Source organism: Dipodomys merriami, unplaced genomic scaffold, assembly GCF_024711535.1.
Source record: "Dipodomys merriami isolate MVZ:Mamm:240054 unplaced genomic scaffold, mDipMer1.0.p SCAF_25, whole genome shotgun sequence".
NCBI lineage: Eukaryota > Metazoa > Chordata > Mammalia > Rodentia > Heteromyidae > Dipodomys > Dipodomys merriami.
Genome location: NW_027203937.1, coordinates 23681227 through 23705751, shown reverse-complemented (window position 1 = coordinate 23705751; position 24525 = coordinate 23681227). Strand labels below are relative to the sequence as shown.

Below are 24525 nucleotides of genomic sequence, written 5' to 3'. Positions count from 1 at the left end.
AAAACGGAATTTCAATTTAAGTCAGATTATGAGTACACTGCATCTTGATCAATGTTACCCTTTACATCATTCTCCCCCATCTTTCCCAATTCCACAAATGACATGATAAAATCCAGGTAACTAAAAAAGACTTTTTTTTAAAAGTAGTGATATTGGTAAATGTTTATTATACTTTACAATATAAGGTCAGTAACAATGATTATTTTAACAAATCTAGCTTAATTATGTTAAAAAAGACTTTTTAATTAGCCATATGGTGATAAACATTTCAAATATATAAAACCTAAAGGGAAAATTCCTAAACTCTGTAAAAACACTGGGTGTGCACACGTATGTGTTCATGTGTGCACGCTTACACATACCAGTCCTGGGGCTTGAGCTCAGGGTCTTGGAACTGTCCCTGAGCTTTTTGCTCAAGACTAGCATTCTACCAGGTGAGCTACAACTCTACTTAACTTTTTGGTGAATAACTGGAAATAAGTTTTAAAAGTACTTTCCTGAGGCGGGTGCTGGTGACTCATGCCTATAATTCTGGCTACTCAGTAGGCTGAGATCTGAGGATTACAGTTCAAAGCCAGCCCAGGCAGGAAAGTCTATGAAACTCTTATTCCCAATAAACCACCAGGAAACCAGAAGTAGAGTTATGGCTCAAGTGGGAGAGAGCTTGCCTTGAGCTGAAGAGCTGAGGAACAGTGCCCAGGCCCAAAGTTCAAGCCCCAGGACCAACCAAAAAAAAAAAAAAAAAAAAAAAAAGGTACTTTCCTGCCTGAACTGGCTTCAATCTGAGATTCTCAGATCTCAGTCTCCTGATTACATTACTGACATGAACTACTGACCCTAGCAACAGTGGCTCTTACTGGCTATTCTTTTTGTCAGAAATGAGGTTTGAACTCAAGGCCTCCTACTTGCCAGGCAGGTGCTTTATCACTTCAGACACACTGCTAGCATGCGTGCGTGTGTCACACACAGGTAGTGAGGCTTGAACTCAGGCCTCCCATCCCTGCTTAGGTTTTTACTAAAACTTGAGCTAACACTCTGAACACTTAAGCCACAGTTCTAGCTCCAGCTTTTTAGTGGTTAACTGGAAAGAAGAATCTCTTGAATTTGTCTGCCCAGGTGGTTTCTATTTTATTTATTTATTTATTTACTTATTTATTTGCCAGTCATGGGGCTTGGACTCAGGGCCTGGGCACTGTCCCTGAGCCTCTTTGTGCTCAAGGCTAGAACTTTATTACTTGAGCCACAGTGTCACTTCTGGCCTTTTCTTTTTATGTGGTACTGAGGAATCGAACCCAGGGCTTCATGCATTCTAAGCAAGCATTCTACCATTAAGTCACAATCCCAGCCTGGTTTCTAATTTTAATCCTTAGATCTTAGCCTCCTGAGTAGCTAGGATTACAGGTATGTGGCACCTGGCCAGATAGTCACCATACCTATTTGAACAGAGATAACTGACAGACAAGCATTTGTATATTCTAGTTAGTGCCAGCCTTGAATGAAAAAGGTAAAGGAGGGGCTGGGAAGGTGGCTCAGTGGTAGAGTGCTTGTCTTGCATGCATGAGGCCCTGGGGTTTGATTCCTCAGCACCACATAAGCAGAAAAAGCTGGAAGTGGCACTGTGGCCCAAGTGGTAGAGCACTAGCCTTGAGCTGAAGGGTTGAGGGACAGCGCCCAGGCCCAGAGTTCAGACCCCATGGCTGACAAAAAAAAAAGAAAAAGAAAAAGGTAAAGGAGAGTGCCCAGACCCTAAATTTATACCAAGAAAGAAGGCAGGGGAGAGAGTATTGTTACTTATTCCAGATTGATACTACTACAAAATTGTAATTATCTCCAAAACTGAGCAAGACCAAAATGAAGACCTAATAGTTGATATTTTTTCTAGATATAACATGAGTATTCTTTCTATTGTGAGTAAAGGAATGATACCTACACATCTGATTCAGTGATCTGAAAGGAGGACATACTGAATTCTACTCCAATCAGAATTCTTAAGTGTTATTACAAAGACAGAATGAATGATCTAATCGCTCAAAATCTAAATGAACAGGTGCTGGTGACTCATGCCAGCAAACAGAGCTACTCAAGAGTGAGATTTGAGGATCAAAGTTTGAAGCCAGTCCAGGCAAGAAAAGGCCGTAAGAGACTCTTTTATCACCAATAAACTACTCAGAAAAAGCCAGAACTGCAGCTCAAAGTGGCAGAGTGCTAGCCTTGAGCATATAAAGCTCAGGGACAGCCTCTAGTGCCCAAGTTCAAGCCCTTAGACTCGCAAAAAATTTAGATGAAACCAGTTGTATACTAAAGTTTCTAAGGATATAATTCCAAAAATATTCCAGCAGGGCTAGGAAAGTGGCACTTGCCTTGCATGCATGAGGCCCTGGGTTCGATTCCTCAGCACCACATAAGCAAAAAGAAAAAAGCCGGAAGTGGCACTATGGCTCAAGTTGTAGAGCGCTAGCCTTGAGCTGAAGAGCTGAGGGACAGGGCCCAGGCCCAGAGTTCAGGCCCCACAACTGGATCCCCCCCCAAAAAAAGAATACCTGATATCAGGAATAGCGCTGTTATCCTATTCCTGGGGCTTGAAACTCAGGGGTCTGGGCTGTCCCTGAGCTTTTGTGCTCAAGGCTAGTGCTCTACCGCTTAAACAACAGTGCCACTTCCAGCTTCTTGTACTTAAATGGAGCTAAGAGTCTCATGGACTTTTCTGCCCAGGCTGTCTTCAAACCATGATTCTCAGGTCTCAGCCACCTGAGTAGCTAGGATTAACAGGCATGAGCCACGGGCACCCAGTGAATAGCACTTTTTTAATTGAAGAAACTGAAGCTCAAATAGAAGAGCCCCTGCCTACCAAATGAAGGCTTCAATTCAAATCTCAGAAGAGTTAAATCGTTAAGCAAAAAGGTGTACGAATTAGCCATGTAGACACAGAAGTTTGTGTTTGAGAAACCACTTCAGGAACCAGAATACATAAAATCTTTTAATAAAATGTTTTTTCTACTACTTTAAGTACTAAATTATTCCTTATTCTATACCATGAAGTATTAAGAAGGCACCTCTGTCACAAACACTGAAGATAAATGAGTTCTTAGCATTAAAAAAAAAATCACTTAAGAGCCATGGAAATATTTCTGTTATTCAACTTAGAAAAAAAAAAATTGTTATCAGTATGGAGGCTTGGATTTGTCGCTCAAAGCTGGTGCTCTACAACTTCCAGCCATTTACTGGTTAAAGTTTCATGGATGGGCTGGGAAGATAGCTCAGTGGTAGAGTGCTTGCCTTGCATGCATGAGGCCCTGGGTTCAATTCCTCAGCACCACATAAGCAGAAAAAGCAGGAAGTGGCACTATGGCTCAAAGCGGTAGAGCATTAGCCTTGAGCTGAAAAGCTGAAGGACAGTGCCTACATCCAGAGTTCAGGCGCCCCATGACTGGCCAAAAAAAAAAAAAAAAAAAGTCTCATGGACTTTGCTGTCTAGGGTAGCTTGGAACCACAATTCTCAAACCTCACCTCCTTAGTAACTAGGATTATAGCATGGGCCACTAGCACTCTGCTATTTACAAATCTTTTAAATAATGTTTATATAGAGAGAACAAAATAAATAATTCAAGAAACTTGCCTGCCTGTCTCACAGGTAAATCCAGTTGCTCTGACATGGTAATCTGGAGCAGTGTTGAAACAAAATTCAGAGACTTGTGTGCCTACAAAAAAAACAAACAAAAAGCATTTTAATTTCCTATAAATGAGTAATTTATTTGCTTATTTTTATTTTGGGGGATGAGATGTTTCCATATAGCCCAGCTTGACTCTGAACTGGAGATCCTTCTGCCTTAGTCTCCTGATCCCATGATTCTCTACTATAGTAAGTAAATTTAAATATGACAAATCACTATCATTTTCAGATATTTGGATTTATCAGAATACCATTATACTTCCCCATTAATCCTAATTAGCATCTTAAACCTACTTAGGTAACAACAGCTTAAAAAAATATCCTGTCATAATTATCTTTCCCTTCCAGTAAGTAATTTCCTATGCATGTATCCTAATAAAGTAGCTAGACCTGAACTAATGCAACAAAAATGAATGGCTTGGGGTTCTTTCCAGGGTTTTTGTTGTTGTTTTGAGATAAGCCTTCACTATAGAGTGTAGTCTAGCCTCAAGGCTCTCAATGATCCTGCTTTCTTGTAAGCCTCCCAAATGCTGGAAATATAAGTCTACATCACCAATGTGCTAATAAAGCTTATTTCCTGGTATGGTTGTTTTAGACAAATATGTTTAACTGAACTGTTAAGTTACATTTTCTCTTGTATATTTTTACAGTTTCATCCAAATCCATCCCACTAAGTCCACTCCTTCCAGCTACCTCTTCAATCCAAGTTTTGGTATTTTTCCATACAGGTTAGATGAACATCATTCTTGGTTTCATTTTAGTTTTACAGATTCTAAAAAGTTCTGCAAACCCATTTTTTATTTTATTTTGTACTCTGTGCCTCTAGCTCTGTTTTCGCTGGTTAGCTGAGTGGTAGAACTCTGCCAGTAGAGCCATGCCTTTAGTCCACCACTTTTGACAGTCAATTGCAGATTAAGAGTCTCTCAAGGTTTTTCTGTCTGAGCTAGCTACCTTTTTTTGTTTTTTGAACTTGGCCTGGGCGCTGACCCAGAGCTTTTTTGTTCAAGACTAGGCTTACCACTTGAACCACTGCTCCACTTCTGGCTTTTGGGTGGTAACTAGAGATAAGAGTCTCAAAAGGACTGGCTTCAAAGAACCTTGGTCCTCAAACCTCAGCCTACTGAGTAACTAGGATTCCATGGATACCCAGCTGGGTTGGCTTTTAAACATAATTCTCATATTCAGATTTCAGCTGCTTGAGCAGGTACGGTTACAGATGAAAGTCACTATTCACAAGCTTACAAACGCATTCTTTTATGGCTGGTCCTGGGGCTTGAATTCAGGGCCTGGGCTCTGTCCATGAGTCTCTCTGTGCCCAAGGCTAGTAGTACTCTTATCACTTGAGCCACAGTGCCACTTCTGGCTTTTTCTTTTGGGGGGCAGGAGGCGGGGGGGGTGGTCGTGGGGGGCCTGGGCACTGTCCCTCAGCTCTTCAGCTCAAGGCTAGTGCTCTACCACTTGAGCCACAGTGCCACTTCCGGTTTTTTCTTTTTGCTTATGTGGTGCTGAGGAATCGAACCCAGGGCCTCATGCATGCAAGGCAAGCGCTCTACCACTGAGCCATCTTCCCAGCCCCACTTCTGGCCTTTTCTATTTATGTGGTACTAAGGAATCAAACCCAGTGCTTCATCCATGCTAGGCAACCATTCTACCACTAAACCACATTCTCAGCCCACAAACACATTCTTATACAGAATTTTTTTTCAGTAAAAAAACAAAACAACAAAAACAAGCAAACAAATACCTTATTCTACATTATTATCCACAGTGAAACTTTATTCATTTGGACAGTACAAAAATTATTTAGCTTGGGGCTGGGAAGGTGGCTCAGCGGTAGAGTGCTTGCCTCCCATGCATGAGTCCCTGGGTTCAATTCCTCAGCACCACATACACAGAAAAAGCTGGAAGTGGCACTGTGGCTCAAGTGGTAGAGTGCTAGCCTTGAGCTGAAGAGCTGAGGGACAGTGCCCAGGCCCAGAGTTCAGGCCCCACGACCGGACCCCCCCCCAAAAAAAATTATTTAGCTAGGTGTTTCTGATGTAAGACATGCCAGAAGCTTATACCACACAGGGTCCAAATTAGATAATCAAGATAACTTCATGGAAACATATATAAGATAACAAATAGCCGGGCGCTGGTGGCTCACGCCTGTAATCCTAGCTACTCAGGAGGCTGAGATCTGAGGATCGCGGTTCAAAGCCAGCCCGGGCAGGAGAGACCGTGAGACTCCTATCTCCAATAAACCACCAGAAAACCGGAAGTGGCGCTGTAGCTCAAGTGGTAGAGCGCTCGCCTTGAGCTGAAGAGCTGAGGGACAGCGCTCAGGCCCAGAGTTCAAGCCCCACGACCGACAAAAAAAAAAAAAAAAAAAAAAGATAACAAATAATTGTAACAGTGTATAGTGGAAGTAGTGAGCCCTGTTGAAGAAGCAAAAGGAGACTCTACTAATATAGAATAAAAAAGACCTGAGAGGGGGAAAAAAAAGTAGGTAGGTGTAGAGTAGGTACTGAGCCAACCTTTCCACTACTCCAAGTAGATTGGAACACAGTAAACACTATAACCACCTTTACATCTTTCTATCTAGTCCACTCATTACATATTTTTCCTGATCCATCTCCTCGGGCTCCTTGGCTGATTTCTATCTTGGTTAATCTGAACTTACTAAAACCCAAATTGGAGGTCATCTTTTCCACTCTCAAGCTGATTTTACCCATTCTGTTTTAAATATTATATATGTCAAATACATTATTTCCTATTTAGGTTATTATAAGAACCTGTCCGGGCTGGGAATGTGACTTAGTGGTACAGTGCTTCCCTAGCATGTATGAAGCCCCAAATTTGATTCCTCAGTACCACATAAACAGAAAAAGCCAGAAGTGGCACTATGTCTCAAGTGGTAGAGTGCTAACTTTGAGCAAAAGAAGCTCAGGAACAGTGCCCAGGCCGAGTCCAAGCCCCAGGACTGGCAAAAATAAACAAAAATTAAAAAAAAAAGACCTATTAAATATCCCTGTTTATTATTCTAATACCTAATATATCAAATCATCTTTCCTCTACAACTATTCATTCAGTTTTGTGCCAGTACTAGGGCTTGATCTCAGGGTCTAGGCACTTTTTGCTTGTTCAAGGCTAGTGCTCTACCACTTAAGTCACAACTCCACTTCCAGTTTTTTGGTGATTAACTAAAGATAAGAGTCTGAAAAACTTTCCTGCCTAAGCTCGTTTTGAATTGCAATCCTAAGATCTCATCCTCCAAAGTAATTAGAATTATAGGCATGAGCTGACTTCTCCCAAGATATTAACACTATCTTCACATTTCCCACTTCTTTGTCTCAATTTAATGTATCAAGTCCTGTCAATTCTAAAGTGCTTGTTATTAAATACATCTACATTTCTACACCAATATTAATAACACCATAGCCAAGTACTAGTGGTTCATGCCTTTAATCCTACCGACTCAGGAGCATGAGAATTGTGGTTTGAAACCAACGTAGGCAGTTAAGTCCATGAGACTCTTATCTCTGATTACAAGCAAAAAGCTGGAAGTAGAGCTATGGACCAAGTGGTAGTGTACCAGCCACCCAGGCACTAAATTCAAGCCTCACTAGAGGAGGGTATGCATGTACACACATGCACACACAGTGATTATGCCCTTTTTTTTTTTTGGAACAGTCGTGGGACCTGAACTCTGGGCCTGGGCACTGTCCCTCAGCTCTTCACCTCAGGGCTAACGCTCTACCACTTGAGCCACAGTGCCACTTCCGGCTTTTTTTCTTTTTGCTTATGTGGTACTGAATCGAACCCAGGGCCTATGCATGTAAGGCAAGTGCTCTACCATGAGCCACCTTCCCAGCCCTTTATGCCCTTTTTATGAATTTTGTATTTGTATGTGTGGGAGTAGAAATCCAGGACCTCATACATAGTAGGCAAGTGACTTTACTATAGATCTATATTCTCACAACTTTTAACTATATACATATATCTCTAACCATTCTCTACTTACCAGCTAATGATTATTTAAAAACTAAAGGCTGGGGCTGGGAAGGTGGCTCAGTGGTAGAGCGCTTGCCTTGCATGCTTGAGGCCCTGGGTTCGATTCCTCAGCACCACATAAGGAAAAAGAAAAAAGCCGGAAGTGGTGCTGTGGCTCAAGTGGTAGAGTGCTAGCCTTGAGCAGAAGAGCTGAGGGACAGCGTCCAGGCCCAGAGTTCAGGCCCCACAACCGGACCAAAAAAATAAAAAATAAAAAATAAAAATAAAAACTAAAGGCTGGGATGTAGATTTCAGTGGCAAAGTGCTTGTCCAACGTCCTGGTTTCCATCCCCAGTACCAAATAATAACAACAACAACAACAAAAAACAAATAAAAACATCACTTTTAAACAAATATTTTTGGGGGGAAGGGTTGTTCTAATTCTCATTTTCTTTTTTTTTTCCTTGGGTCCGGTCGTGGGGCCTGAACTCTGGGCCTGGGCACCGTCCCTCAGCTCTTCAGCGCAAGGCTAGCACTCTACCACTTGAGCCACAGTGCCACTTCCGGCTTTTTTCTTATGTGGTGCTGAGGAATCGAACCCAGGGCCTCAAGCATGCAAGGCAAATGATCTACCACTGAGCCACCTTCCCAGCCCCTAATTCTCATTTTCTAGTGGTTAATTGGAGATAGAAGTCTCATGATGAATTTTCCTGCCTGGGCTGGCTTCAAACTGATCCTCAGATCTCAGCCTCGGAGAAGCTATGATTACAGGTGTGAGCTACCAGCACCCAGCTTAAACAAATCTTTATATTAACTTACTAACACACCTTCCAAGTTCTTAAACAATAATATCGTGGCCCTATTTCTTCACCCCATGAGAAATTTTCTCATCCCACACTTGCCCATCTTACCAGCATTCTTTAGGTTCTCTCACAAGAAGGAAAATACATCACCCCATTTCAGAGTCATACATACTGTGACTTTCTATATTCAGGTTTGTTCTCTCCCATGGGCCTACCAAGTTGGTTTACAGCTTCCCATTCTTTTGTTCTGAGCTTTAACATTATTTCCTTAGAAATGCCTAATCAAGCTAAAATATGTCTATTATTCCAATAACTTTCATTTTCTTTTCCTCAACATAGTTCAATCTATGTAATCTTTGATTAAATCTTGAGCAAGTTGATATAGCAAGTCATCTCAATCACAAAATGGGAATAAAATCCACTTCATAGATGTAAGGAGTAAATAAAAATATTTTAGCAAAGCCAAGACATAAATGCTAAAAATGTAGCTCAGTGATAACAGTGCTTGCCTAACATATGAAACACATTACCCCACCCACGGTCTCTTGCTTTCTAGCTATCAAGTTTTTAGTTTTGGGCAGTACTGTGATTAAACTCTGTGCCTTGCACCTTCAAACAGGTAAGCTTACCATTTAAGCCATGTCTCCAGAATTATATGACCATAGTCAGTAGCACCTTATTTTTCTCAATGAGTATGTTCCACATCCATAAGGCATAAACTGAATATGGCCGGCCTACTTAGGTCCTTAAATAACCCATTAAACAAAGGATATGTGATTTGGGGTATATGTCTTTTGAGGTCTCAACTTAAGCTTTTCTAGTTTACATGAAATTAAAACATTGCTTTTTATAACCAGAAGCCAAGTTGTTTAGGAGACATGTTAAAATATCAAAAACCTTAACATCCACCTGTACTTTTATACATCCCTGTATTATATGAGCATCATTCTATCTTCCTACAGCACAGAGGCATATCATAAATGTTACATTCAGAAAGTACCTCAAAGCCAGGCACCAGTGGTTCACGCCTGGAATCTTAGCTACTCAGGAGGCTGAGATCTGAGGATCGAGGTTCCAAGCCAGCCTGTGAGACTCTTATCTCCAATAAACCACTCAGAAAACCAGAAGTGGCACTGTGGCTCAAGTGGTAGAGTGCTCATCTTGAGCTGAAGAGCTGAGGGACAGCACCCAGGCCCAGAGATCAAGCCCCATGACCAGCCAAAAAAAAGAAAGCACCTCAAGTCAACTTCTAGCTTTTCAAATTAGGAATGCTTGAGTCATATCCCCAAGTCCTTTTGGGTTTTATTTTTATTTTTTGGTGGCAGTAATAGGACTAGAACTTGGGGGTGTGGGGGGCTAAATGTGATTCCTCGGGTTTTGTTTTTTTTTTTCTTTCACTCAAGGCTAGTTCTCTAGGGGCTGGGAATATGGCTTAGTGATAGAGTGCTTGCTTAACACACACAAAGCCCTGGGTTCAATTCCTTAGTACCAAATAAACAGAAGAAGCCATCAATGGCACTGTGGCTCAAGTGGTAGAGTGCTAACCTTGAGCAAAGAGTTGTTCAGGGACAGTGCCCAGACCCGAGTTCAAATCTCAGGACTGGCAAAAAAAAAAAAAGAAAAAGAAAGAAAGAAAAAAGAACAAGAAAAATAGATTAAGTATCCAGATTCTTAGCCTGAGACAGCCTCAGATTGGGATCATTCTATCTAAGAATCTCGCTTAGCTGCTATTAAAGCACATACCCAGCTTGTTGGTTAAGATAGGATCTTTCAAACATTTTGCTGGGTCTGGCTTCAAACTTTATTTTATTCTATTTTTTGGTCAGTTGTGGGACTTGAACTCTGGACCTGAGCGCTGTCCCTCAGCTCTTCAGCTAAAGGCGAGTGTTCTACCACTTGAGCTACAGCGTCACTTCTGGTTTTCTAGTGGATTATTGGAGATAAGAGTTTCATGGATTTTCCTGCCCGAGCTGGCTTTGAACGTGATCCTCAGATCTCAGCCTCCTGAGTAGCTAGGATTACAGGTGTGAGCCACTGGTGCCCGGCTCTGAGCTGCTTTTTTTGCTCAAGGCTAGCACTCTCTGACTTTTCATGTGGTACCAAGGAATCGAACCAGGGCTTGATGCATGCTAGGCAAGCATTCTACTTTCTTAGCCCTTGGGAGGATTAAAGTTTGAAGCCAGGGCTGGGAAGATAGCTCAGTGGTAGAGTGCTTGCCTTGCATGCATGAGGCCATGGGTTCCATTCCTCAGCACCACATAAGCAGAAAAAGCCAGAAGTGGCACTGTGGCTCAAGTGGTAGAGCATTAGCCTTGAGCTGAAGGGCTGAGAGACAGCACCCAGGCCCAGAGTTCAAGCTCCATGACCAACGAAGAAGAAAAAAAAAAAAAAAGAATGTTCAGCCAAATGACAAAAACAATTAGTACAACTGTGCAACAGTCAGTGTCCTCCCAAAATAGTGCAATATGTTAAAATGTTGATAAGAGTAGGAAAATAGGGCTGGAAAGGTAGCTCAGCGGTAGAGTGCATGCCTTGCAAGCATGAGGCCCTGGGTTCGATTCCTCAGCACCACATAAACAGAAAAAAGAAAAAAGCCGGAAGTGGCGCTGTGGCTCCAGTGGTAGAGCGCTAGCCTTGAGCTGAAGAGCTGAGGGACAGCGCCCAGGCCCAGAGTTCAGGCCCCATGACTGGCAAAAAAAAAAAAAGAGTAGGAAAATAAATAAAAGGTACAACTGTATTAGAAAACTGGCTAGGTACCTATCTTACATCTTAGCAATTTTGCCCTTACATACACAATATATGAGGAGTGCATAAGTCTATAATAATTATAAATGAATGTACAGTGAAATACTTAAAACTGCCAGGAACCTGTAATCATAATCCATGCTACTCAGGAGGCAGAGATCTGGGGATCTAGATCTGAAACCAGTTCAAGTAGACAAATCCACAAGAATTCTCCAATTAACCACCAAAGACAGGAAGTGGAGGTGTGACTATAGTGGTAGGAACCAACTTTAAGCAAAAAGGCCAAGTAAGAGCAATCCTTAGATGAAGCCCCACTACTAGTACCAAATAAATACATTCATGCAAACATAAAATCCTATCAATAGAATCAAGCAGTGCTAGCCGGGCTCTAGTGGCTCACGCCTGTAATCCTAGGTACTCAGGAGGCTGAGATCTGAGGATCTCGGTTCAAAGCCAGCCTGGGCAGGAGAGACCATGAGACTCCTATCTCCAATAAACCACCAGAAAACTGGAAGTGGCGCTGTAGCTCAAGTGGTAGAGTGCTCGCCTTGAGCTGAAGAGCTGAGGGACAGCACCCAGGCCCAGAGTTCAAGCCCCACAACCGACCAAAAAAAAAAAAAAAGAAAGAATCAAGCAGTGCTACTCATCTCAAATATATGTTGAAGAATAAGGGGTAGGTAGTTTAATGGCAGAAGGCTTACCACCAAAATGGAAAAATAAACGCTAAAACCAGCCACATCTGGATGTCTGTGGCTCACACCTATAATCCTCGCTACTCAGGAGGCTGAGGTCTGAGAATAGTGGTTGGAAGCTAGCCCAGGCAGGAAAACCCGTAAGACTCATCTTAAATTAACCACCAGAAAACCAGAAGTAGAACTATGACTCAAAAAAAATTGAAAAACTGAAATGGAATTTTTTTTTAATTTTTACTTCTAGTTTTTGGTGCCAGTCTTGGTGCTTAAATTCATGGCCTGTATGCTGTCCCTGGGCTTTTTTGCTCAAAGGTAGCATTTTTATGTCCATCCTGAGTCTTGAACTGTGGGTATGGGAACTATCCCAGAGCTCTTCAGCTCAAGGCTAGTGCTCTACCACTTGAGCCACAGAGCCACTTTCAGCACTGGTACCCGGCAAGGCTAGCATTTTACTACTTGAGTCACAACTCCACTTGGGAAGTTTGTAGTAGATAAGAATTTCATGGGCATCACCGGGAACCCGTGGGTCAGGCCTAAAATCCTAGCTACTCAGGAGGCTGAGATCTGAGGATCGAGGTTCAAAGCCAGCCCAAGCAGTAAAGTCAGTGAGACTCTCATCTCCAATAAGCCACTAGAAAACCAGAAGTGGCGCTGTGGCTCAAGCAGTAGAACGCTCGCCTTGAGCTGAAGAGCAGAGGGACAGCACCCAGGCCCAGAGTTCAAGCCCCACGACCGACCCCCCCAAAAAAATTATTGGGCAGGGTGCTGATATAAGGAGTACAGTTCAAAGCCAGCCTGGGCAGGAAAGTCTCTGAAACTCTTATCTCCAATTAACCACAAGAAAATTGGAAGTGGCAGGCTCAAGACATAGAGTGCAGCGGGTGCTAGTGGCTCATGCCTGTAATCCTAGTTACTTAAGAGGCTGAGGTCTGAGGATCATGGTTCAAACCCAGCCTGGTTAGGAAAGTCCGTGAGACTCTTATCTCTAATTAAACACCAAAAAAGCCACAAATGGAACTGTGGCTCAAGTGGGAGAGCATTAACTTTGAGCAAAAGAGCTCAGGGACAGTGCCCAGGCCCCAAGTTCAAGCCCAGTACCAGAACAAAAGAAGAAAAAGAGGCAAAAAGCTGAAGTGGTACAGTGGAAGCCTAAAAAATTAGGGAAAATTGAAAGTTTGGTATGGTATGTACTGAACAGGAAATAAGACACTACCTCAATAAAAGTACTAAAAGGTGTATGGCTCAGTGGTATAGTGTTTGACTAAGGGTGAATACCTTCCCAAAAAGGAGGGGACATTCTAAAATTGCATACAAAAGGTATCTTTTAAAGCATTAATTTATCTCTAACATTTCTGGCATTCCTGAAGTTCCTGGCAGGGCAGAGGTGATTCATACTAATAATCTTAGCTAACTTCTGGAGGTGGAGATCTGAGGTTCAAAGCCACCCCAAACAGACAAATCCAAGAGTTGTCTCCAATTAACCAGTAAAAAGCTAGAAGTGAAGATGTGACTCAAAGTTGTAGAGTACCAGCCTTGAAGAGAAAAAGGTAAGAGTGAACTCCAGAGCCTCAGTTCAAGCTCTAGCATTGGCACCAAAAATAAAAACTATCCTTAATTAAAAAGGGCTCTTGCTGGAGCTGATGGCTCACGCCTGTAATACTAGCTACTCAGAAGACTGAGATTTGAGGACTGCAGTTCAAAGCCAGCCCAGGCAGCAAGGACTATGAGACTAGTCACCACCAGAACACAGGAAGTGAAGCTGTGATTCAAGGTGGCAGAGTGCTTAGCTTTGAGCAAAAGGACTCAGGGACAACACCCAGACCCTGAGTTCAAGCCACACAACCAACCCCCCCCCCAAAAAAAAAAGCTTTTAATGCTGTTTTTTTCTTGTTTTTGTTTTTTTGGTCAGTCGTGGGGCTTGAACTCTGGGCGTGGTCGCTATCCCTGTGTTCTTCAGCTCAAGGCTAGCGCTCTACCACTTGAGCCACAACACCACTTTCGGTTTCCTGGTGGTTAATTGGATATAAGAGTCTCACAGACTTTTCTACCTGGGCTGGCTTTGAACCATGATCCTCAGATATCAGCCTCCTCAGTAGCTAGGATTACAGGCGTGAGCCACCGATGCCTGGCTTAACTAAGGTTTATACATATAAAGCTTCTAATATTCAAGTTTAAAAGCTACTAACCATGCCCATGTAATTGTAACCCCTCTGTACGGTATTTTCACAATAAAAAAAAAAAAAAGCTACTAACTATAACATAAAAGCACCTTCTAAACAACCATGTAGGAAGAAACCAATCCTAGCTACTCAGGCAGCTGAGATCTGAGGATGGAGGTTCGAAGCTAGCTCAAAGCTAGCTTGGGCAGGAAATCTCATGAGACTAATCTACAACAAGCTACCACAAAAGTCTGAAGTAGAGCTGTGGTTCAAGTTGTAGAGTACTAGCCAGAGCAAAGAAACTCAAGGACAGATGTTCCTGAGAAGCTTTTTTTTTTTTTTTTTTTTTTGGGGGGGGGGGTCCAGTTGTGGGACCTGAACTCTGGGCCGGGCGCTGTCCCTCAGCTCTTTAGCTCAAGGCTAGCACTCTACCACTTCAGCCACAGCGCCACTTCCAGTTTTTTTCTTTTTGCTTATGTGGTGCTGAGGAATCGAACCCAGGCCTCATGCATTGCAAGGCAAGCACTCTACCACTGAGCCACCTTCCCAGACCCATGAGCAGCTTTCTCTCCATAGCTACTCTGTACCAGATTTATCTACAATATAGAGTTTAGGGGCTGGGAAGGTGGCTCAGTGGTAGAGCGCTTGCCTTGCATGCATGAGGCCCTGGGTTTGATTCCTTAGCACCACATAAGCAGAAAAAGCTGAAAGTGGTACTGTGGTTCAAGTGGTAGAGCGCTAGCCTTGAGCTGAAGAGCTGAGGGATAGCGCCCAGGCCCAGAATTCAGGCCCTACCAATGAGAAAAAAAAAAAAAAAAAAAAAAAAGAGGGCCTGGGAAGGTGGCTCAGTAGTAGAGTAGTAGAGGGCCCAGGCCCAGAGTTTAGGCCCCACGACCGACCAAAAAAGAAAAAAGGGAAAACTCACTTTACCTACATGATTATATGAAGTATAGTGAGGTTAAGTCATTAAGAAGTAGAATCAGGACCAAATTGAGTCTGTTATATTACTCTAACTTTATCATATAATAGTAGCACATGCTTTTTAACCTGAAAACTTTAAAACCTTCATTAAAAATTACACAAAGCAAGCTGGCACCGGTGGCTCACGCCTGTAATCCTAGCTACTCAGAAGGCTGAGATCTGAGGATCATGGTTCAAAGCCAACCCAGGCAAGAAAGTCTGTGGGACTCTTATCTCTAATTAAGCACCAGAAAATGGAAATGGCGCTGTAGCTCAAGTGGTAGAGCACTAGCCTTGAGCTGAAGAGCTGAAGGACAGCACTCAGGCCCAGAGTTCAAGCCCATGACCTAAAAAAAAAAAATACACAAAGCAGGCCTGCAAAGGTGGTTCAGTGATAAAGTACCTGCCTAGCATGCATGAAGCCTTGCGTTCAATTCCTCAGTACCACAAAAATAGAAAACGTGGTGTTATGGTTCAAGTGGTAGAGTGTTCCTTGGCAGTTGAGGCTCAAAGCCAGCCTGGGCAGGAAACTCCATCAGACTCTTATCTCTATCTAATTAACCAGCAGAAAACCTTAAGTGGAGCTGTGGCTCAAAGTGGTAGTGTACTACCTTGAGCAAAAGAGCTCAGGGACAGGACTCAGGCCTTAATTCAAGCCCCACCACCTACAACAACAACAACAACAACAAAAAGTGAGGTCTTGAATTGAAGCAACATTACCAGCACTAAAAATAAATCTAATTTTTTAAAAATTATTTTTCGATGGACCCAGAGCATTAGTGGCTCTTGTCTGTAATCCTAGCTACTTAGGAGGCTGAGATCTGAGCATCACCGGCCGAAAAGTCCCCTTAAGTCTCTTATCTCCAATTAGCCACTCAAAAACTGCAAGTGGCACTGTGTCTCAAAGTAGTAGAATATCAGCCTTGAGCTGAAGAGCTGAGGGACAGTGCCCAGAGTTCAAGCCCCATGACCAACCAAAAAACAACAACAATTAAAAAATAAAACAGGAAAACATATTAGCAAGGACAACACACTTTTAAAAGTCAAGTACTAGAGCAGGGCGCCCGGTGACTCACACCTGTAATCCTAGCTTCTCAGGAGGCTGAGTTCTGAGGACTGTGGTTCAAAGTCAGCCTGGGCAGGAAAGTCAGTGAGACTCTTATCTCCAATAAAAACCACTAGAAAACCGGAAGTGGCACATTGGCTTAAGCAGTAGTGTTCGCCTTGAGCTCAAGAGCGCAGGGACAGGGCACAAGCCCAAGGTTCAAACCCCATGACACGCACACACGCACGCATGCACGCACGCACGCACGCACACAGAGTCAAGTATTGGGCTGGGAAGGTGGCTCAGTGGTAGAGTGCTTGCCTCACATGCATGAGGCCCTGGATTTGATTCCTCAGTACCACATAAACAGAAAAAGCTGGAAGTGGTGCGTGCTGTGGTTCAAGTGGTAAGAGTACTAGCTTTGTGGCGAAGAGCTCAGGGACAGCACCCAGGCCCAGAGTTCAAGCCCCACAAATGACCAAAAAATAAAGTGTCATTACTTTCAAACCAAAAATATTATATTTGACACATGTTTAGGAAATGTAAATAACAATCACAAAAATGACTGAAAGGATTAAGACAGGATTAGCAACATTCACTGTTCCACAATATTCCAAAATAGTGTTATGGGTTTGTTTTTTTGGGTCCATCACGGGTCTTAAACTCAGTACCTAAGCACTATCCCTGAGCTTCTTTGTGCTCAAGGCTAGCGTTCTACCAATTGGCAACAGTGCCACTTCCAGTTTTTGAATGGTGAATTGGAGATGAGTCTCACTAGGACTTTTCTGCCCAGGTTAGCTTCGAACCAGCTCCGAACTGCAATCCCCAGATCTCAGCCTCCTGAGTATCTAGGATTACAGGTTTAAGCCACTTGCACCCAACATAGTAGTACAAGGTTTTAAACAGGAGCTATAATCGCAACCTCAGAAAGCACAAACAGGAGGATGCTGAACACTGGTGGTTCAAGCCTCTCATCCTAGCTACTCAGGAAGCTAAGATATGAGGATCAAGGTTCAAAGCCAGCTCAGGTAGTTAAGTCTGAAAGATTCTTATCTCCAATTAACAACCCAAGTGGAACTAGGGCTTAATTGGTAGAGCACTGTCCTTGAGCTTCTCTTGCTCAAGGCTAGCACTCTACCACTTGAGCCACAACACCACTTCTGGCTTTTTCTGTTTATGTGGTACTAAGGAATCAAACCCAGGGCTTCATGCATGCGAGGCAAGCACTCCAACCACTAAGCCATATTCCCAGCCCTGGCATCAAAAAATGTTTTTAAATTTAAAAAAACAGAAGGAGGGGCTGGGAAGGTGGCTCAGTGGTAGAATGCTTGCCTTGCATGCAAGAGGCCCTGGGTTCGATTCCTCAGCACCACATAAGCAGAAAAAGCTGGAAGTGGCGCTGTGGCTCAAGTGGTAGGGCTAGTTGAGCTGAAGAGCTGAGGGACAGTGCCCAGGCCCAGAGTTCAAGCTTCATGACCGACCAAAAACAAAAACAAAAACAGGAGGAGCTGGACAGCAGTGGCTCATGCTTGTAATCCTAGCTACTCAAGAGGCTGAGATCTGAGGATCCTGGTTCAAAGCCAGCCCAGGCAGTAAAGACTGTGGGACTCTTATCTCCAATTAACCACCAGAAAACTGAAAATGGTGTTATGGCTCAAGTGGTAGAGCACACGCCTTGAGCAAAGAGCTGAGGGACAGCACCCAGACCCAGAGTTCAAGCCCCATGACTTAAAAAAAAAGGAGGGGGAGGGGCTGGGAAGATGGCTTAGTGGTAGAGCGCTTGCCTTGCATGCATGAGGCCCTGGGTTCAATTCCTCAGCACCACATAAGCAGGAAAAAAAAGCCGGAAGTGGTACTATGGCTCAAGTGGTAGCATGCTAGCCTTGAGCTGAAGAGCTGAGGGACAGTGCCCAGGCCCAGAGTTCAGGCCCCACGACCAGACCCCCCCCAAAAAATAAAAAAATTTAAAAAAAGGGATGAAAGTTCAAGCAAGTTGGAGACCCTCTCTGAAAAATAAACTGCAGGAGGGATGGGTGACTCAAAGGCCCTTAGTTTAAGAGCTCAAATTCCAGTATAATTTAATAAGGAAAAAAAAAAAGCTTTGGGTATCATTTGATTATCTTGCAAATTCTAGGTTGTGAAATACTTACCCCAGGTCTCTAATGTAAGTGCATATAACCAAACATTTGCTAATTGCTTGCAGAAAAAAAACCAATTTCAAATTTTCCCCAAGTTTGTATACAGTTATCATTTCAACTGGTGCTGGTTTGATGACCCAGAGCGGGGTGCTGTCTCTTAGCTCTTTTTGCACAGATCTGGAGTTCTACCACTTGGGCCACAGCTCCACTTCTAGCCTTTTTTTTTCCCTCAGTACTGAAGTGCACTTCATAGGCAAGTGCTTTGCCACTGAGCTACAATACATCTCAGTCCATACACTTCTACCTTTATGGTGGTTAGTTGGGAGATAAAAATGTCACAGGCATTCCTGCCTAGGCTGGCTTTGGACTGTAACCTTCAGATCTCAGCCTCTTGAGCAGCTACTTCAAGTAATTTTTTTTTTTTGGGGGGGGGACGGGTCAGTCATGGGGCTTGAACTCTGGGTCTGGGCACTGTCCCTCAGCTCTTCAGCTCAAGGTGAGCGCTCTACCACTTGAGCCACAGCGCCACTTCCAGTTTTCTGGTAGTTAAGTGGAGATAATTGTCTCACGAAGTTTACTGTCCAGGCTGTCTTTGAACCATGATCCTCAGATCTCAGCCTCCTGAGTAGCTAGGATTACAGGTATGAGCAACCAACGCCCAGCAAGTAATATTGTTTAAAAGTAATTACATGCAAGTGCGTTTAGTAAAAATAATGTGTTATTAGGGCAAATCACCAAGATGAAACTTTCAGGATTATTGTTATTATTATTATTATTGTCAGTGGGGCCTGAACTTGGCCTGGGCGCTGTCCCTCAGCTCTTCAGCTCAAGGCTAACACTCTACTACTTGAGCCACAGTGCCACTTCTGGCTTTTTCTGCTTATGTGGCGCTGAGGCATCGAACTCAGGGCCTCATGCATGCAAGGCAAGCACTCTTACCACTGAGCCACCTTCCCAGTCCTATAATTATTATTATAAGAAAAACATGATCCTGGAAATGCATGCCTATCACAAAATTTTAAAAAGTAAAAATTTCCTCCACAGAATTGACATCCAGTGGCGAGAGATATGGTAGACCATCAGCTAATGAACAGAGAGTCAGTTCCAGTCTCAGACAGACAAAAAAAAAAAGAAAGGAAAATTATATATCCAATAGAAATCTAAACTCTTAAGCAATCTGAAGTCTAACAGTCTCATTTACATGTAAAAATACCTTTTTATTTTGAAATAATTTTACACGTGTCTGATCTGTAGGTGGTCTTCTTGAACACTAAGTTGCTAGAGGGCAGGATCTTAGGACAGCATTGTACATTGAAGTGGTTAAATTAGTGGTATCCTGCTGCTTCTGTTAAATTGATAAAAATAAAGCTTACTGAGCCAGGCACCAGAGGCTCACGCCTGTAATCCTAGCTACTCAGGAGGCTGAGATCTGAGGATTAAGGTTCAAAGCTAGCCTGGGTAGGAAAGTCTGAGAGACTCTATCTCCAATTAACCACCAGAAAACTGGAAGTGGCACTGTGGCTCAAGTGGCAGAGTGCTTGGCAGAGTGCTTGCCTCGCGCTGAAGAGCACAGGGACAGAGACCAGGCCCAGAGTTCAAGCCCCACGACCATCCAAAAAATAATAATAAATGAATAAAGCTTACTAACCAGCTAAGGAGAACATAAGTAGCTGCATTTCTTTAAGGTGAGGCTTCTTTTACAATGTTAGATGAAGAACAATATATTGCATCTTTCAATAAAGACAGCAAAGCAATTCACTGGTAGTTGCTGAATAACAGGAAGGAATGGGGATGGAAAAAGTGAGAGTAAGCAAGGAGGTCAATCTGACTAAAATAATGTCCATGTGTGTGAAATACCAGTGAGCTAACACACACTTAAAAAATGGATGAACTATAAAACTCATAGGTAGGAGTGGGAGGGGAAACTTGAGGAAAGCAAAGAGGTGACACTGTCCAAAAAAAGCAATGTACTCATTACCTGAAATGGTAAACTTTTTGTACACCTTAGTAACAAAATTGTATTTAAAAAAAAAAAAAGGGGGATGACAAGAACGTATTTACTAGGCCAGGCACAGGTGAATCATGCCTATAATTCTAGCTACTCAGGAGTCTGAAATCTTAGGATACCAGTTCAAAACCAGCCCAGGCAGTCAAACCCAAGAGACTGTTATCTTCAATTAACCAACAAAACACTGGAAGTGGAGGTGCACATTAAGTGATGGAGCATTAGGATAGAGGGGAAAGGGGAAGAATGTAAAACAGGTATCATCTGGGATATGTACGTGTGTGAAAAATGGAACAATAAAGTCTGTAAAAATTGGTTTCAGGAGGTAATGAATGGGGAAGTAATGAGTGAGGGAAAAAGGGTTGATCCAGATCTACTGTGTACCTATAGACATGTCATAATGAGATATCCTTGTAATTAACCAATAGATGCTAATTTTTTTTAAATGTGGGAGGGAAAGTGGGGCTTCTATTAAAGTTTTAAAAAAATGTACAGTAGCTGGTTGTGGGTGGCTCACACCTTTAATCCTAGCTACTCAGGAGACCCAAAGATCACAGTTGGAAGCCAAATAGGATTCCCACACTTGAGACTCTTTATCTTCAATTGATCACCAAAAAGTAGAAGTGGAACTGTGGCTCAAATGGTAACTTTGAGCATGAAAGCTCAGAGACAGCACCCAAGCTCTGAGTTCAAACCCAGAGCAAGCACACAGGCACACAGACACACACAGAGAAAAAAGTACAGTAAACCACTAAAACTGACAGACTTAGTAGTATACTAAAATAGTATATAATAATTTAGAGGTCCTTTTAGAAACCTTTCAAGAACTTTTGATATATAAGCCCGCAAAGTTTACAAAGAATGACGACAGATATAGTAAATGTGTTTTCCTTGGTGTTCCCCCAAGATACAGAGCAAACAAAAAACCCTCAGCAATGCAGTATCAGAAATGATGAAGCGTGGCACGTTTCAAGTCACTCAGATTTACGTTATCTCGTTGGACTATCACAACAAACCCAGAGTTCTAATTTTATGAATGGGTAAAATTCAGGATCAAGAGATTAAGAGACTGGCCCAAGGTCACAGAAGAGATCAGTGGTGCACCTCCCTAGAAGGGTGCACTTCCCCTGACCCAGTCCACATCACCCCGCCTCCCAATTGTGGCATTATGACAGGAGAGCACAGATCAGACTACTATGTGTAACTCGCACTACCCCTGCCCTGCCAAAGAGGCGCAGGCCTGTATCTAAAAGCTGTCCCTAGCACCTCGCCAGAGGAGGAAGTTGTCCCCGAGACTGACCACGGATCTGCTCAGAGAAGGGACGAGGCTGACAGGTACAGTCTCCAGTAGACCCCGTCAGCATTCCCAGCAGTCCTTCCAGACCCGGCGCCGGCGAGACTGGTCACAGAAACGTCTGAAAAAACCTCCCAGTGAGTTTCGCCCCCTCCTGGACGCGAGAGACGAGCTGGGAGTGAGCCAGAGGGCGGCCCGCCACCCGAGCCGGCCATGTGTCCAGCCGGTCACGCCCGCCTCGCCCGACCGTCTCCCCAAGCCTAGACCGCAGCCAAAGGCCCCGCTTGGGATTCGACGCAAAGGCAGCCTCGGCGCGGACACCGCACCCGACTGGGGCGCCCAGGCGAGGCACTACCGCCAGGGCTCAGCCCCACCCCTACAGCTGGGCTACTCGGCGACCCGATGAGCTCCCCCGGACAGGCCCGGAGGGTTCGGCCTTCCAGTCTGCCCGCCCGCCCGCCCGCCGCCGGCACCAGCCGGGCGTCCTTACTTCATTGAGCTGGCGCTCCGCGGCCTCACGCAGGGCCGGGTCCATGGTGCCCCGCAGGGCCTCGATAATGGTGTTGGGGTCCATCGCTGCGCGAACTCGGTCAAACCTGGGGGCACGGGTGCTACTAAGCCAGGAATAGCGCCACTCACTGCGCACATGGACTCGCCGCGCTCCGCAGCGGCAACCGGCGCGAAAGGAAAGAGAAGCGCCAAGGCCCCGGATAGAACCTCCTCGCCTCAGCGTGGAGGCGGGAGATGCTCCGGCCACTTCCTGTCGGCGCGCCCGCGGAGCATCCTGGGAGATGTAGTCTGCGAACGCAGCCGAAACTCACATGGCTGGCTCCTCCTCGAATCTTCATATAATCTAAGAGAACAAAACATCAAACGTCGCAGGGAGGAAACGAGAGCAGTTACGAAGATTTAATGTAATCTTCCTGGAGAATCTCATACCAGCGGGCTGAGAAGGTGGCTCAGTGGTAGAGTGCTTGCCTCTCATGCATGAGGCCCTGGGTTCGATTCCTCAGCATCTCTATAAGCAGAAAAAGCCGGAAATGGCGCTGTGGCTCAGCCTAGCCTTCAGCAAAGAAGCTCTGGGACAGGACCCAAACCCTGTGGTAGAGTGCTAGCCTTCAGCAAAGAAGCTCTGGGACAGGACCCAAACCCTGAGTTCAAGCTACAGGACTGGCAAAATAAAAATAAAAAGTAATCTGGGGTACTTTAAGACAGTGATTAAACCGATATACATTGTATATATGTGTCGAACTGATACAATGTAACCTCCCTCCTACAATTAGGAAGTATGAGACCTTAAATTCAACCTCCCTCAAAAGAAAGAAAATCAGGCTAGGAGCCTGTGGCTCACACATTCCTATAATCCTAGATACTCAGGAGGCTGAGATCTGAGGATCAATCATGGTTCAAGCCAGCCCAGGTGAGACTTTTATCTCCAATTAACCACCAGAAACGCTCACCTTGAGGTGAGGAGCTCAGGAACAGTGCCCAGGCCCAGAGTTCAAGCCCCATGACCAACCAAGAAAAGAAAGATCATTCAGATAATCTCTCTCTCTGAGAGTCCAGGACCAGTACACACACACACACACACACACACACACACACACACACACACACACACACACACACACGCAGCAGCAGCAAAAAAAAAAAAAAATAGGGCTGGAAACATGGCTCAACAGTGGATCTTGGTGGCTTCTATTACTCAGTAGCACATAAATAGAAAAAGCCAGAAGTGGCACTGTGGCTCAAGAGGTAGAGCATTAGCCTTGTGCAAAAGAAGCTCAAGGACAGTGCCCAGGCACTGAGTTCAAGCCCCAGGACTGGCCAAAAAAAAAGTTGTAACTCAGTAGTAATTTGTTTGTTCAAGATGCACTAGGCTCTGAGTTCTACCCCAACAACCCCCCCCCCAAAAAAAAACACTTGATACATAAATGGTTATATTCCCTTTACTCATACTACCTCCCTTCCCAAAGTAGAATGCAGAAGTCCTTCCATGAATGAATAAATGGTTAAATAAACTGTAGTACACCCACAGCATGGAACATTACTCAACAATAAACATGAGCAAACCACCCACACCAGTGCATTATGCTAAGTGAGAAAAGCTAACCCTAAAACACTACCTACTGTATTATTTCATTCAATAATATTCTTTGTATGTGTGTTTTTCATTCTGGGATTTGAACTCAGGGACTTCAATTCACTAGGCAAGTAGTCCATAACAGAGCCAATTCTCTAACCCACATTTCTCTAATTCTGAAATAACAAAGAAATGAAGAAACTCTCTAGGGTACGTAGTTTGTGTCTGTAATCTACTCAGGTCATTGAGATCTGAGGATCAAAGCCAGCCCAGGCAGGAAAATCTGTAAGACTCTTATCGCCAATAAAGCAGCAAGCAGCTAGAAGTAGAGATATAGCTCAAGTGGTCAAGTGCCAGCTAAATAACCATGCAAAAGTATGAAGCTCTGAGTTCAAGCCTCAGTACTGGCACAAAATAAGATAAAATGTAAGTAAAGCAAAAAAGACTGGGGTATGGCTCAAGTAGTAGAATTCTCACCTAGCAAATGTGAAGCTTTGAGTTCAAACCCTATTAACCCTAAAAATAATATTGGCAACATTATCATTATATGAATCAGAGCATTACCTGTATTTTAGAAAGGCCACTCCAGTAGTAATATGAGGGTTAAGATGAAAGGAAAGGTAGCTGGGAATGTAATTCAGTGGTAGAATGATTGCCTAGTATGCATGAAGCCCTGGGTTCAATTCCTCAGTACTACATAAACAGAAAAATCTGAAAGTGGCGCTGTGGCTCAAGTGGTAGAGTGCTAGCCTTGAGCAAAAGCAGCTCAGGCATAGTGCCCAGGCTCTGATTTCACAAGCCTCAGGACTGGCAGGGGAAAGAAAAAAAAAAAAAAAAAGATGGAAGATAAGGTGCTAAGAGCAGGTAAAAGTGGGTGAGGAGCTGTATGATCTGAGTGATGACCCAGGAATTTAGGTGAAAGATAAGTCTTACATACATAACTTTAGCTAGAGAGAAGT

The 24525-nt window shown here is 43.8% G+C and overlaps 1 protein-coding gene across 2 annotated transcripts in view; it reads right to left on the bottom strand.

The window, feature by feature from the left end:
• Positions 1-22215, bottom strand: part of Ipo7 (importin 7) — a 70238-nt gene extending 48023 nt beyond the window's left edge. The window contains exons 1-2 of one of the 2 annotated variants that reach the window (XM_070035281.1): positions 21974-22215; positions 3617-3698 (exon numbers count right to left, since the gene is read on the bottom strand). In XM_070035281.1, coding sequence (XP_069891382.1) covers positions 3617-3698; positions 21974-22057 — 166 coding nt within the window. In that variant the 5' untranslated portion in view covers positions 22058-22215. The remainder of the gene's footprint in view (positions 1-3616; positions 3699-21973) is intronic. The other variant, XM_070035282.1, reaches the window with a different exon arrangement.
• Between the last annotated feature and the right edge of the window lie 2310 nt (positions 22216-24525).